Raw genomic sequence first — 13869 nt, forward strand, 5'->3', positions numbered from 1 at the left:
AGCCCCAGAAAAGTCCAGAAAGAGCTGCTGAGACCACTTAAAGTGGAATCTGCCCTGGGCTGCCCTGAGATTCCTTTCAGAAGCTGGAACCTAGGGGTGGAGGCAGGGGAGGAGGCTACAGCCTGAACACTTTTCTGAGAAGGACATTCATAAGGATCTTTGGGAACATTTGGGTGCTAAGTGGTTCCAGGATCTTCCAATGAAAATGGAGTAAGAACAGGTAGATAGAGGTAATACCTTGAGGCATCTACTTCTTCAGAAAATCTTTCATGGAATTATTTAAATTAGCTATTCTTGCATAAAACAAGGAGACACCAGTTTTGGAATCCTCAGCCCTTACATTAATGTCTATCTTTCCCCACCTAACAGAGTTTATGGAACATTTTTAATGTCCACAGGATCTATTAAGTTTGAGCCATTGCTTGTATTTTTTTGTTTTTGACCTTCAAAAAGGCACTTTTGGATAATTCAGCCCAATATAAAACATCTCCAATGAGCAAAAGGAAAGCTAAAGAACAAGACTGAAAGCAGACTTTGTGGGTTAAAAACAGTAAGGGTTTGTGCCCTTGTTTTAGAAACACCCAATTAAAGGAGAAATTAGCAGTCCTGGGAAGAGCCATTAAGAGACAAGCAAGTCAGGTGCTGAGAGGAGGAGAGGCAGATACATAAAGGAGCAAACTCTGGCTGGCCAGGCAGGAAGGAGACCTTGCGCATTTAACTGGCCTTGAGTCCTTAACTGGAGTCCTCAAGTTAAGAACCATACAGCTAGCTCATGGTTCTTTATTGAACCATGCCTCTGCCTTAATTTAGTGTCTTATTTTATTCAGTTTTATATGTTTCTCTTTCATACATTTTAGTTTTATTTTCCCATTAAGATTATTGGCTCCTGAGAGCAAATCCCTGCACCATTTATTTCAGCCTCTCAGGGCAGGGCAAGACAGGCATTGAGTCAGCGCTCAGTAAGTACCTAGTAAATAGACTGGAAACTGATCGTGAGGCTCTGTTTTTTTTGTTTTTTTAACATCTTTATTGTGGTATAATTGCTTTACAATGGTGTGTTAGTTTCTGCTTTATAACAAAGTGAATCAGTTATACATATACCTATGTTCCCATATCTCTTCCCAGGGTGTTTTAAATGAATGCAACAGGAAATGTAAATTCCAGGGGGACCAATAATAATAACATCCATCTTTAGGCAGTAGCTCCTAGGTGCTCTATTCTATGCTACATATTTAATATGTACATTAGCTCTACATCTAACAACAACTTTACAAAGGGTATTATTATTTTTAACTTCCTTTTACAGCTGAGGATACGAAGAGATTTCAGACAGGTTAAGTGCCTTATCTAAGGCTACTATAGTTAATACCTGAACTTCAAGCCCAACTGTGCTGATGCCAAATCCTACACTATTTCCACTGGTTTTCTGAGTTGTGCCATGCCTGCCACCCTTTTATAATAATAGTAATAATAGCTAAGGCTTATATAGAGCTATACTGTGTGCCAGCCACCATTCTAGAGTGCGTTAATTCATTCAATCCTTACAACAAGCCTAGGAGGTGAGCTCTATTATTATCCATTTACAGAATATAGAAATTGTATTATCCTGGACTTCTAAGTTAGGGCCAAAAGAAGACTCTGTAGAACAATGAAAGAGCACTGCTCTGAGTCTTTCTATGCAGAGGAAGAAACCCTATAATCCACATAGTGTCTCACCTGTACCCAGCCCCAAGAGAGCCCGGAAGGGAGCCAGGGAGAGGAGAAGTAAGATGGAGCTGGGACAAGAGCTCTCTGCCTGCCTCTCGGTAATCCTATAGGGGAGGCTTTAGGTTGGAAGCACAGGGGAAGTGAACAGAGAGCAGACTTTGCGGTCATCAGCGTTCCCTGGCAGCTTTCCCTTGCAGCACCCGACGCTTCACTAATTTGCCCACGAGAAGACCTTCTATCAGCCAAGTCACAACCCTTTGAGTAAGGACAGTAAAGATTAACAATATTTTCTTGTTCTTAGGCTCATTCGAAAGTTTGGCATAACTACAATAGAAATTTCCGCCCACATCAGAAGGGTCTGTTATCAATCACGTTGGGATCCCACTGGATTGAACCAAACAGATCAGAAAACACAATGGATATACTCAAGTGCCAACAATCCATGGTTTCTGTGCTCGGGTGGTTTGCCAACCCTATCCACGGGGATGGTAACTATCCAGAGGTGATGAAAAAGAAGTTGTTCTCCATTCTACCCCTTTTCTCTGAAGCAGAGAAGAATGAGGTGAGGGGCACAGCTGACTTCTTTGCCTTTTCCTTTGGACCCAACAATTTCAAGCCCTACAACACCATGGCTAAAATGGGACAAAATGTGTCCCTCAATTTAAGAGACGTGCTGAACTGGATTAAACTGGAATATGGCAATCCCCGAATCCTGATCACTGAGAATGGCTGGTTCACAGACAGTCATGTGAAAACAGAGGATACCACAGCCATCTACATGATGAAGAACTTCCTCAACCAGGTTCTCCAAGGTTGGTTGTACATTAGCTCAAAACAACTGTCTTGAATACTTATGCTATAGAGTATTTAAAGTCACCTTTGAATATATATTATTGTTGTTCCGGTCATTGTGGGACTTCTCTATTTTCCAATGTTGACAGAATTTTTTAACGTGACTCTCGTTCTTTTTTCTTTATAAACGTATTTATTTATTTATTTTTGGCTGCGTTGGGTCTTCATTGCTGCGCATGAGCTTTTCCCTAGCTGCAGAGAGCGGGGGCTACTCCTCGTTGCGGCGCGCGGGCTTCTCATTGCGGTGGCTTCTCTTGTTGCGGAGCATAGGCTCTAGGCACGCGGGCCTCAGTAGTTGTGGCACGTGGGCTCAGTAGTTGTGGCTCGTGGGCTCTAGAGCGCAGGCTCAGTAGTTGTGGTGCACAGGCTTAGTTGCTCTGTGGCATGTGGGATCCCCCCGGACCAGGGATCAAACCCACGTCCCCTGCATTGGCAGGTGGATTCTTAACCACTGCGCCCCCAGAGAAGTCCCACTCTCGTGTCCTTTTAAATAAAGGTTTGAAAACAATAATTTTAGACTGTAGATACATCCTTAATTGGCAACAGGATGCTGTTTCATTCCTTTTAAAAGGACATAATGCTAAAGGAGACATGTCAAAAGTTTTCTAACAGTAGTACTTTAGTCTAAGATGCTGAAAGCTTTTTTTGATTGTGCTCCTTTTACTCTACTACATGACTCAATGACTAAAAGTCTGAAGACAATGAATGAGCCATGAATGGCTAAGGTGAGCAACTTCTATTGTTCTTGGATATTTCTCTAACCCCTGACCATCCCCTCATTCCTTTTCCTTTACTCAGGTAGTGACATCTGCAGGTGGCTGACTGAAATAATGGAGCAGAGGACAAGCTCGAATTCTGATGTTCTGTCTCCTACAGAGTTGGGCTCCATTTCTCTCTTATATAAAGGAATCCTCAGTGGATCTTTCTACAACTCTGTAGCTCTCTTTAGAAGTCACAAGCTTGGAGGGAATTCCCTGGAGGTCCAGTGGTTTGGACTCATGGCTTTCACTGCTGAGGGCCCGGGTTCGATCCCTGGTCAGGGAACTAAGATCCCGAAAGTGGCACAGCATGGCCAAAAGAAAAAAAAATGCCACAAGCTTGGAGAAAACTCCCTTGTTCTGCAGAAGAGAGTGTTCGGGGAGGGTCCTCAGGGAGAGCAAGATGTGCTGTCCCAACTTGCAGGAGGAGTACATGGAACAGAGCCTTGCCCAGCCACGGGGCACATGCACATGGGGGCCTCCAGAGCAGAGGACTCTGCCCACAGGGCCTGGGCCAAATGCCAAGCACTTTGACAAAAGTGGTGTCATTCCCCAGGCGTTACCATTCCACCACTCCTCAGGACCCTACGACACCAGAGAGACTAGAACCAGGGCCTGCTGAAACATACTTATTTCATCAGAACCCCTTTTTTTAGGCCGTGCCATGTGGCATGCAGGACCCCAATTCCCCAGCCAGGGATAGAACCCACGCCCCCTGCAGTGGAAGCACAGAGTGCCAACCACTGGACCACCAGGGAAGTCCCACATCAGAATCTCTTGACATCAGTTCCCTTGACATTGACTCCACCTTTTAGGAAAAGAATATCAGTGATAAAACCCCCAAAGTGCAGAAATGAGACATTACCATGAGAAAATGAAAGCTTTTAAGAAAAGAAAAATGGTTCACGATTGATTGGGGTATTTGTTGTTTTTATTCCATATTTCATTTTTATCTAGTTCCTAAAAGTTACTGAATTTAAAGCTAGAAAGTTCCTGAGAGATCATCTTTTCCAAACTTCTCTATTTACAAATGAGGAAACAAGAGATCGAGAAACTTGCCCAATAGCCCCATCCCAGGAGCACAGTAGAGCAAGCCCTCTCCCCTCCTGCCCCTCGGCCCAGTCAGTTCTTGTTCTCTTACATCACTGTGCTTCTTTCTCCTCCTTAAATCTACATTCACACATGCTCATTCTCAAAGCTGATATTTCAGTCCCTGAGGATTGTTTCACAGAAGATAGTTTGTCCACAAATGTGAACCAGCCCAAGGTTGAAATGAGAAACTCTTGGTCACAAGCAGACGTCTACATTGGTCCCAAAGGGTTCTGGAAATCATCATGCCCTCTGACACAGATTTTTTTTTTTAACTATTTTAATTCAGTATTTTACTTTTTTTTTTCTTCTTATAAATCCTCAACTGCTATTTATTTATTTTTGGCTGCGTTGGGCCTTCATTGCTGCACGCGGGCTTTTTCTAGTTGCTGCGAGCGGGGGTTACTCTTCTTTGTGGTGCACAGGCTTCTCACTGCGGTGGCTTCTCTTGTTGCAGAGCACGGGCTCTAGGCACACGGCTTCAGCAATTGTGGCCTGTGGGCTCTAGAGCGCAGGCTCAGTAGTTGTGGTGCACAGGCTCAGTTGCTCCGCAGCATGTGGGATCTTCCCAGACCAGGGATCGAACCCACATCCCCTGCATTGGCAGGCGGATTCTTAACCACTGTGCCACCAGGGAAGTCCTCTGACACACATTTGCACACTAAGCCTCAGGAATGTTTTAAATTTTATCCTTTAACTGTGTCATTCACTTGAGAAGACCACTCTAGATGAAAATAATTGCCCCTTTTCAAATATAAAAATTAATTTTCTATTTGATATATTGGGCCTGCAAATTTAGGAAAAAGGTTGGTTTCACAATATGCTGCCCCTGGCATGTCATTAGTGAAGTGGTAAACATGAACCAGAGTGTGTAGTCCTCTGAACATCTCTGCTTTTTTCCTTCTGTGCAGCAATCAAGTTTGATGAAATACGAGTGTTTGGTTACACTGCCTGGTCCCTCCTGGATGGCTTTGAATGGCAGGATGCTTACACCACTCGCCGAGGATTATTTTATGTGGATTTTAATAGTAAACAAAAAGAAAGAAAGCCCAAGTCTTCAGCACATTACTATAAACAGATCATACAAGAAAATGGTTTCACTTTGAAAGAGTCCACACCAGACGTGCAGGGTCAGTTTCCCTGTGATTTCTCCTGGGGCGTCACTGAATCTGTCCTTAAGGTAAGTGGCTACTTACAAATTAACTATAAAGTGGTGCAAATAGTACACAATATTTTCTTTCACTTTACTCAGTGACATCTAGGAGATAGCTTTCAGACAATATCAAATACCATGATCACCTGGAGGTTATGAGGGGATGTTAGGGAAAGAGGAAGGAAGAGGAAGAATTCATGCTTACTGAGAGCTTTTCATACTGCCCTCAAGTTGTATACAGTCTAGAGTGACCTTACAGTCATTTTTGTGAGAGGCATTTGTTAGTAGTGTCAAAATTAAAGGAAAATAATTTTATAGATTTTTTTTAAAATTTTTTGGCTGGACTGCACGGCTTGCAGGATTTTAGTCCAGGGACTGAACCCACACCCTCAGCAGTGAAAGCACGGAGTCCTAACCACTGGAACGCCAGGAATTCCCTAGATTTTTGTTTTGTCAAAAGCAAATTGTTAGTGGCCTTTTATTTAAGTGATTCCTCTTATTTGATAAATTTGGATTATTTGCCTTATGAAGTCTTTATACCCCAGTGGGGCCTCCTGACTTGTCTCATTCCTCACCTTCTTCAGATGTTTACTCAGATATCACCTTCTCAATAAGGCTTCCCTCCACTCCAAAAAGCATAACTCCATCACTATCAGTGCACATTCCCCCTTCCTGCTCTATTTTCCTATATAGCATTCATCATTCTCTAGCATACTATGTACATTACACATTTCCCTTTTTTCTCCAGCTTTACTGAGATACAATTGACATACAATATTGTGTAAATTTGAGGAGTATGATTTGATACGTTTATATATTACAAAATCGTTACCACTATGGCATTAGCTATCACTTCCATACCATCACACACAATTCCCATTTCTTTTTTTGTGGTGAGAAAATTTAAGATCTACTCTCTTAGCAACTTTCATGTATGTAATACAATATTATTAACTATAGTCACCATACTGTACAACAGGCCCCCAGAACATGTTAATCTTATAACTGGAAGTTTGTGCCCTTCAACCGGCATCTCCCCATTTCCCCCACCCTCAGCCCCTGATAACCACTTTACACATTTTTCTTACTGATCACCTGTCTTCCCCTACAAGAATGCAAACTTTCTCCTCAAGAGGGTGGAGAGGTTTGAGGCTTTGCTGCCTGCTGTATGCCTTACTAGAGCAATGTAAGGCACATGGCAGGTGCTCAATGCATAGTGCATGAATAAGGTCAACTTTTAGAGCCAGGTGAGCCCTTCGAAACCTCTTACTCCAAATCCTTCATTTTATAGCTGAGGAAAGTAAGACCCATCAGTTAATAATTGAGACCTAAGTGACTTGCCCAAGGTAACACAAATAGTGGCAGAACTGTAGCAGGCAAACTTCAAGCCCCCAGATGCACAATGCTCTTTCCAAAATAATAATAACTATTTTTTGAAGCTCCTACTATGTACCAAGCACTTAACCGCTGTATGTATGTGCATTCTGTCTACTTAATCTGTTTTTTTAAATTTAATTAATTTATTTTTGGCTGTGTTGTGTCTTCTTTGCTGCAGTCAGGCTTTCTCTAGTTGCGGTGAGCGGGGGCTACTCTTCGTTGTGGTGTGCAGGCTTCTCACTGTGGTGGCTTCTCTTTGTTGCAAAGCACAGGCTCTAGGTGTGCAGGCTCAGTAGTTGTGACACAGGGGCTTAGTTGCTCCGCGGCATGTGGGATCTTCCTGGACCAGGGCTCGAACCCATGTCCCCTGCATTGGCAGGCAGATTCTTAACCACTGCACCACCAGGGAAGTCCCTGTCTACTTAATCTTAAAACCCTCATTTTAAAAGACATAGATGTAGAGAACAAACATATGGACACCAACGGAGGAAAGTGGCAGGGGGGTTGGTGGTGATGGGATGAATTGGGAGATTGGGATTGACATGTATACACTAATATGTATAAAATAGATAACTAATAAGAACCTGCTGTATAAAAAATAAATAAAGTAAAATTCAAGGGCTTCCCTGGTGGCGCAGTGGTTGAGAGTCTGCCTGCCGATGCAGGGGACGCAGGTTTGTGCCCCGGCCCGGGAAGATCCCACATGCCGCAGAGCGGCTGGGCCCATGAGCTATGGCCGCTGAGCCTGCGCGTCTGGAGCCTGTGCTCTGCAACGGGAGAGGCCACAACAGTGAGAGGCCCGCATACTGCAAAATAAAATAAAATTCAAAAAAAAAAACAAACCTCATTTTATAGGCAAAGAAACTGAAGTTTAGGTAGGTTACATAATTTGTCCGGGTTACCCAGATTTGTCTGTCTCCTGACCATTATGCTATAAGACCCCACAATACCACACTATTACCTGTATTCTAGAAGCATATGGAAAAACAAGATGTGCAAGTGATAGGACCAGACAAAAGGGCCCAAACCATTAGTGGGCAAAGTTATGAATCTCAACCCCTATCGATATTTAAATAAGACTTTAGTAAAGGCTCAGAGGTGATAAAAGGGGGAAAGATACAGAGAGTAATATAAACACAGTGACTCACCTTCAGTTTGTGTCCCCTGGAGAGCCACCTACTTACCCAGTGTCTATCTCCTCCTCCACATGGCACAGGCAGGCCATCTTTTCCATACCACTTCAAGTAGGTTTATATTTTCCAAAATTCCAGACCCAGCAAAGAGAGGCCCCAGGGGAGACAAGAGTTCCAGCCTGTACATGACCCAACCTGTAAGTTCCTGCTTCCTCTGAAGACCCATCTGTTCCCCAGTGTTTGACACTGTGAATGTCTGCCCCCTCTGAGGACCCTACTCCTATTACTCAGAGAAAGAGCTGATCACTTGGGTCAGAGGAAAGTAATTCTGTGATCAATCAGGCCTGGGTTTCTTGCTCACACCTGGAGCCCATCAAGGAGTCAGCATCCCTTGAACTTAAACCAGGAGTGAGGATGAGTGGCTCGCCAAGAAAAATTAGGGTGCATTATGAAAACTCAGCCAGATGATGTATGAAAAGATGATGGGTAGGCAAAAGAGTAGATGTTCTCTATAGGAAGACTAATAAAGTGAAAGTAACATTTTAAAAATATTGCTATGCCTACCCACACACATCTTATTTTCCTCCAACCTTTTTTTCCTTCAATATTCTTTTTTTTTTTTTTTTTGCGGTACGCGGGGCTCTCACTGTTGTGGCCTCTCCCGTTGCGGAGCACAGGCTCCAGACGTGCAGGCTCAGCTGCCATGGCTCACGGGCCCAGCCGCTCCGCGGCATGTGGGATCTTCCCGGACCGCGGCACGAACCCGTGTCCCCTGCATCGGCAGGCGAACTCTCAACCACTGCGCCACCAGGGAAGCCCATCCTTCAATATTCTTCTCCAACATTTTGTTTTGAAAAATTTCAAACTAGTACAATAAACACCCATATTCCCTTCATCAAGATTGGCTGATTGTTAACATGTTGCCATGTTTGGTTTATCTCACTCTTTCAGAACCATTAAAAAGTTGCAGACATCATTATACTTTACCCCAAAATATTTCAGCATATGTCTTCTAAGAACAGTGACATTCTCCTATCTCATACTATTATCATACTCAGGAAATTTAATATTTATTCAATATAATCCAACATATAATCCATATTAAAATTTTCCTAAATGTCCCCAAAATGTCCTTTATAGATTAAAAAAACCTTTTTTTAAAAACCATGAATAAGGAACACATATTTGTTGTTGTGTATCTTTAGCCTTTTAATTCAGAGCAATCCCCCTAATCTCTTGGTATTGACATTTTTGAAGAGTTCAGGCCAGTTGCTTGTAGAGTGTTTCATGGATTTCTCTGTTTCTTTATTAGATTAGTTAAGCATTTCTGGAAATAATACTACATAGATGATGTTGTGTATTTCCCATACATCAAATTAGGAGGCACATAAAATCAGTTTGTTTCATTACTGAAGACATTAGTTGAAGTAATAGTCACCAGACTTCTTGGTTAAGGTGGCATTTGCCAGATCTCTTAACTGAAAAGTACCTTTTCCATTTGTAATTAAGAATTAATCTGATGGTGATACTTTGAGACCATATAAATATCCTGTTCCCCAACAACATTTAACCAGTGGTCTTAACATTGATACAATAACCTTGCCTGAATTAATGATTACTTTGTAGATTGCAAAATGGTGAATTTCTAATTAGATTATTCCTTCTATATTTATTAGGTGAATTCTTTTAAATTCAATGTGTTATAATTCATTGTTGTCATTGTTTCATTGGGCCTTTTGCTACTCAAATTTTCTCAAATTTGGCCAATGGGACTCTTTCAAGCTGCTCCTGTGTCTTTTTGACATTTCCCTTTTAGGTTTTAAGCACTTCCTTATTTTTCTGGCACAAGATGTACCAGCATCACTTCATTCTTTTCGTGCCCCAGACCTGGAAAAAGCCATTACTCCAAAAACCCCAGGATCCTTTTAGTGGAAAATAGAACTTTAGAACCAAGCTCTGGGAGCCAGGGTTGAGATCAGGGTGCAATACTTTAACTATATCTATTGGCAGATTAATCACACACTGGCTAAGACTAATGCTTTCTGGATATTTTTAAAAGTAAGACAGATTTGGGGAATTCCCTAGCAGTCCAGTGGTTAGGAGTCGGCGCTTTCACTGCCGTGGCCCGGTTCAGTCCCACATCAGGGAACTAAGATCCTGCAAACCGTGCCTTGGCCAAAAAAAAAAAAAAAAAAAGAGATTTTTCATTTGATCTTACCTTACCTTATGGCAGGATTTCCCTTTGTAAATACCCTTTCAATATCATGATGCTCTGCGATTTCAAAACACTGGAACTGACCATCTAGGCTAGGAGGGTTTTACTCAAATAATTATATACAGATTTACCTTAATGCTCACATGATCAATGTTCTCTCAGTTTAATGTTCTAGATAACTGGCTGGCAGATGGCAAGTGGGAATGATATGATTTTGTAATTAGACTATGAAAGATGACACACGAGAAAACAATTAGAGGGAAAATATTTACCAAAGGTTAATTACCCATTTATTCCAGGTGTGTTTAAATTCAGTCATGGGAAGAAAGAGCACTTTAAAACAAGTTCAGAACTTTTACTTTTTTAAATTAAGCTTGAATTTAGATATGTTTTTCTTAAGCCCTTTTCTGTTTTAATTTAGACTCAAGGGCCTAGCCGGCAATTATTGCAAGGAAAACTAAACCCAAGTTATAAGTACCTTATGTTTGTAGAGTGCTTTAGAGTTGACAGAGTAGTTGGCCAGATCACACCTGTGAGGTGCGTGAGATTGCTCTGTCACTATACAGAGTTGCCAAGCCTTGACTTTTAAAGGGACAGAATTAGAACAGGAATCCAGGGCTCTCTCCCTGGTGGACGGGCAGGGAATGGGACGCCATCAGATCCAAGAGTCAACTTGGGAGCTTCTCACGGTTATTTTAGGGTCCTCTCTTTTCATAGTTCAAGTACCTTATGTAAGGAGGGTGTTGAGTATTCTCCCTTTAGATGAATAAATGCTTTGTTCTCACAGGCACATGGGTGGGGGAGAAACAGAATGATGCACATGTGATATCACCGGGACTTTTCAAATCAGGTGCGTTAGAGAGATGCCTTCAGCAAATGCAAGGGGTCATTCCCCACCCTGTCCCACTGTCCTCTTTTAGGAAACGTGGCTGGGGTCAACCAGTCCCCTCTAAACCCAAGTGCCTATCTCAGTGAAATCCTCGACAACTGGAATGTTAACTTTGCCTTCAATTTATGGCAGGGTTTGGAAGGTCCATCTTTTGTGACTCCTTTTAACTGAGAGGACTAAGCCAATTTCCTGATGCATTTGAACAGAATCACATGAGAGACCCCTACTACATTACTGTGTTTTTAGGACCGACAAACTGGAAAACAGCTTCTCAGTGTTTTCTTTTTTTTTAAATTAATTAATTATGGCTGTGTTGGGTCTTTGTTGCTGCACATGGGCTTTCTCTAGTTGCCGCGAGCAGGGGCTACTCTTCATTGTGGTGCGCGGGCTTCTCATTGCGGTGGCTTCTCTTATTGCAGAGCACGGGCTCTAGGTGAGCAGGCTCAGTAGTTGTGGTGCACAGGCTACGTTGCTCTGCTGCATGTGGGATCTTCCCGGACCAGGGCTCGAACCCATGTCCCCTGCCTTGGCAGGCAGATTCTTAACCTCTGTGCCACCAGCAAAGTCCCTTCTCAGTGTTTTCTGAAAGACAACTTGTTTTCCAAGGCAAGCCCTGGGTGTAGTTCCTTCTCTACGTTTTCTGGTCTCCCTAGTAAATTTCAAGGGCTGAGAGGGAGGACAACCCATCAGGCCTTTTTTCTGACATCGCCAGAATAGCAGGAAGACATATGTTGTTATGAAGGACATGTGCATCACTTATTTTCTCTGTTGTCAGTGAGAGGCAAAATAAGATCAGGCTCTTCTTCTCAGAGGATGTATGCCAAGTCTGTCTGCCAGGGTGTGCTTTACCTGAATGTGCTTGTTTTTCACAGCCAGAGTCGGTGGCTTCCTCCCCACAGTTCAGCGATCCTCACCTGTATGTATGGAATGTGACAGGCAACAGACTGTTGCACCGAGTGGAAGGAGTGAGGCTGAAAACACGACCAGCTCAATGCACGGATTTTGTCAGTGTCAAAAGACAGCTTGAGATGTTGGCAAGAATGAAAGTCACCCACTACAGGTTTGCTCTGGACTGGCCCTCAATCCTTCCCACTGGCAACCTGTCCACGGTTAACCGACAGGCTCTGAGGTACTACAGGTGTGTGGTCAGTGAGGGACTAAAGCTCAACATCTCCTCAATGGTCACATTGTACTATCCAACCCACGCCCACCTAGGCCTCCCCGCACCTCTGCTGCACAGCGGAGGGTGGCTGAACCGGTCAACCACCAAGGCCTTCCAGGACTATGCCGACCTGTGCTTCCAGGAGCTGGGGGACCTCGTGAAGCTCTGGATCACCATCAACGAGCCTAACCGGCTGAGTGACATCTACGACCGCTCTAGTAATGACACCTACTGGGCAGCCCACCACCTGATGATCGCCCACGCCCTGGCCTGGCACCTCTACGACCAGCAGTACAGGCCTGCACAGCGTGGGGTTGTGTCGCTGTCTCTCCACTCGGACTGGGCCGAACCCGCCAATCCCTATGCGGACTCGCACTGGAAGGCGGTCGAGCGCTTCCTCCAGTTCGAAATCGCCTGGTTCGCAGAACCCCTCTTCAAGACTGGGGACTACCCGTTGGCCATGAGGGAGTACATCACCTCCAAGAATAGGCAAGGGCTCACGCGCTCCGCACTGCCTCAGTTCACCGAGGAGGAAAGGAGGCTGGTCAAGGGCACTGCAGACTTCTACGCCCTGAACCACTTCACCACCAGGTTCGTGATGCACGAGCGGCAGAACGGCAGCAACTACGACGCGGACAGGGACATCCAGTTTCTGCAGGACATCACCTGCCTGAGCTCCCCCACCCGCCTGGCCGTGATACCCTGGGGAGAGCGCAAGGTGCTGAAGTGGATCCGGAGGAACTATGGAGACGTGGATGTTTACATCACGGCCAGTGGCATCGACGACCAGTCTCTGGAAAATGATGAACTCCGAAAATACTACTTAGAGAAATACATTCAGGAGGCTTTGAAAGGTGAGGTTCGGGGGCTATTTCAGATACAGTGAAGTATGACATTCCCAGATAATATGAACAGAAGAATGAGGGGAATAGGCTCATTAATGACAGACAGTGTCAGCTCATTATGGGAAATTTGGCAAGTACAGAAAAATATTTTTTAAAACCTGAAATCTTACACCCCCGAAAAAAGTGCCTAGGCTCGTGCTGACTAGATATCATTAATACAATTGAGCTCATACTACAATATAGTCTTGTAGCCAACTTTTTTCTTAATATCACATTATAAATGTGTTCTGTCATTAAAAGTTCCTTGTTAACATTATTTTAATCGTTGCTTAATATCTCATTATAGGGACATATCTCAGTGTACTTAGCCACCTCTCTCATGTTTGATACTTAGGTGTTTCTTCAACTACTAAAAAATAGGTATCTTTGTATATAAATTTTTGTCTTCATTTCTAATGATCTCCTTGGGATGGATTCTCCAACATGGAATTATTGGATCATATATTATAAACAGCAGTGTTTGAGAGTGCTTATCTCACATACTCCTCCCAGCATCGGTTAATATCACATTTTTAAAAAATATTATTTTTAAATGTTCATGATCAATTTGTTGAAGCTGCAAAAGTTCCTAGAAGTTTATTCATTTATTTGACAAATACTTATTGAGTACCCAGTATGGGCAAAAACTG

General features: G+C 43.3%; 1 protein-coding gene across 1 annotated transcript in view; it reads left to right on the plus strand.

The window, feature by feature from the left end:
• The window catches only part of KLB (klotho beta), a 37707-nt gene that overhangs the window by 18267 nt on the left and 5571 nt on the right, over window positions 1-13869 (plus strand). The window contains 3 exon segments of the mRNA XM_067735748.1: window positions 2009-2519; window positions 5318-5586; window positions 12046-13189. Of these exon segments, the coding sequence (XP_067591849.1) occupies window positions 2009-2519; window positions 5318-5586; window positions 12046-13189 (1924 nt within the window).

Source organism: Pseudorca crassidens, chromosome 4 (genome assembly GCF_039906515.1).
Source record: "Pseudorca crassidens isolate mPseCra1 chromosome 4, mPseCra1.hap1, whole genome shotgun sequence".
Lineage (NCBI taxonomy): Eukaryota > Metazoa > Chordata > Mammalia > Artiodactyla > Delphinidae > Pseudorca > Pseudorca crassidens.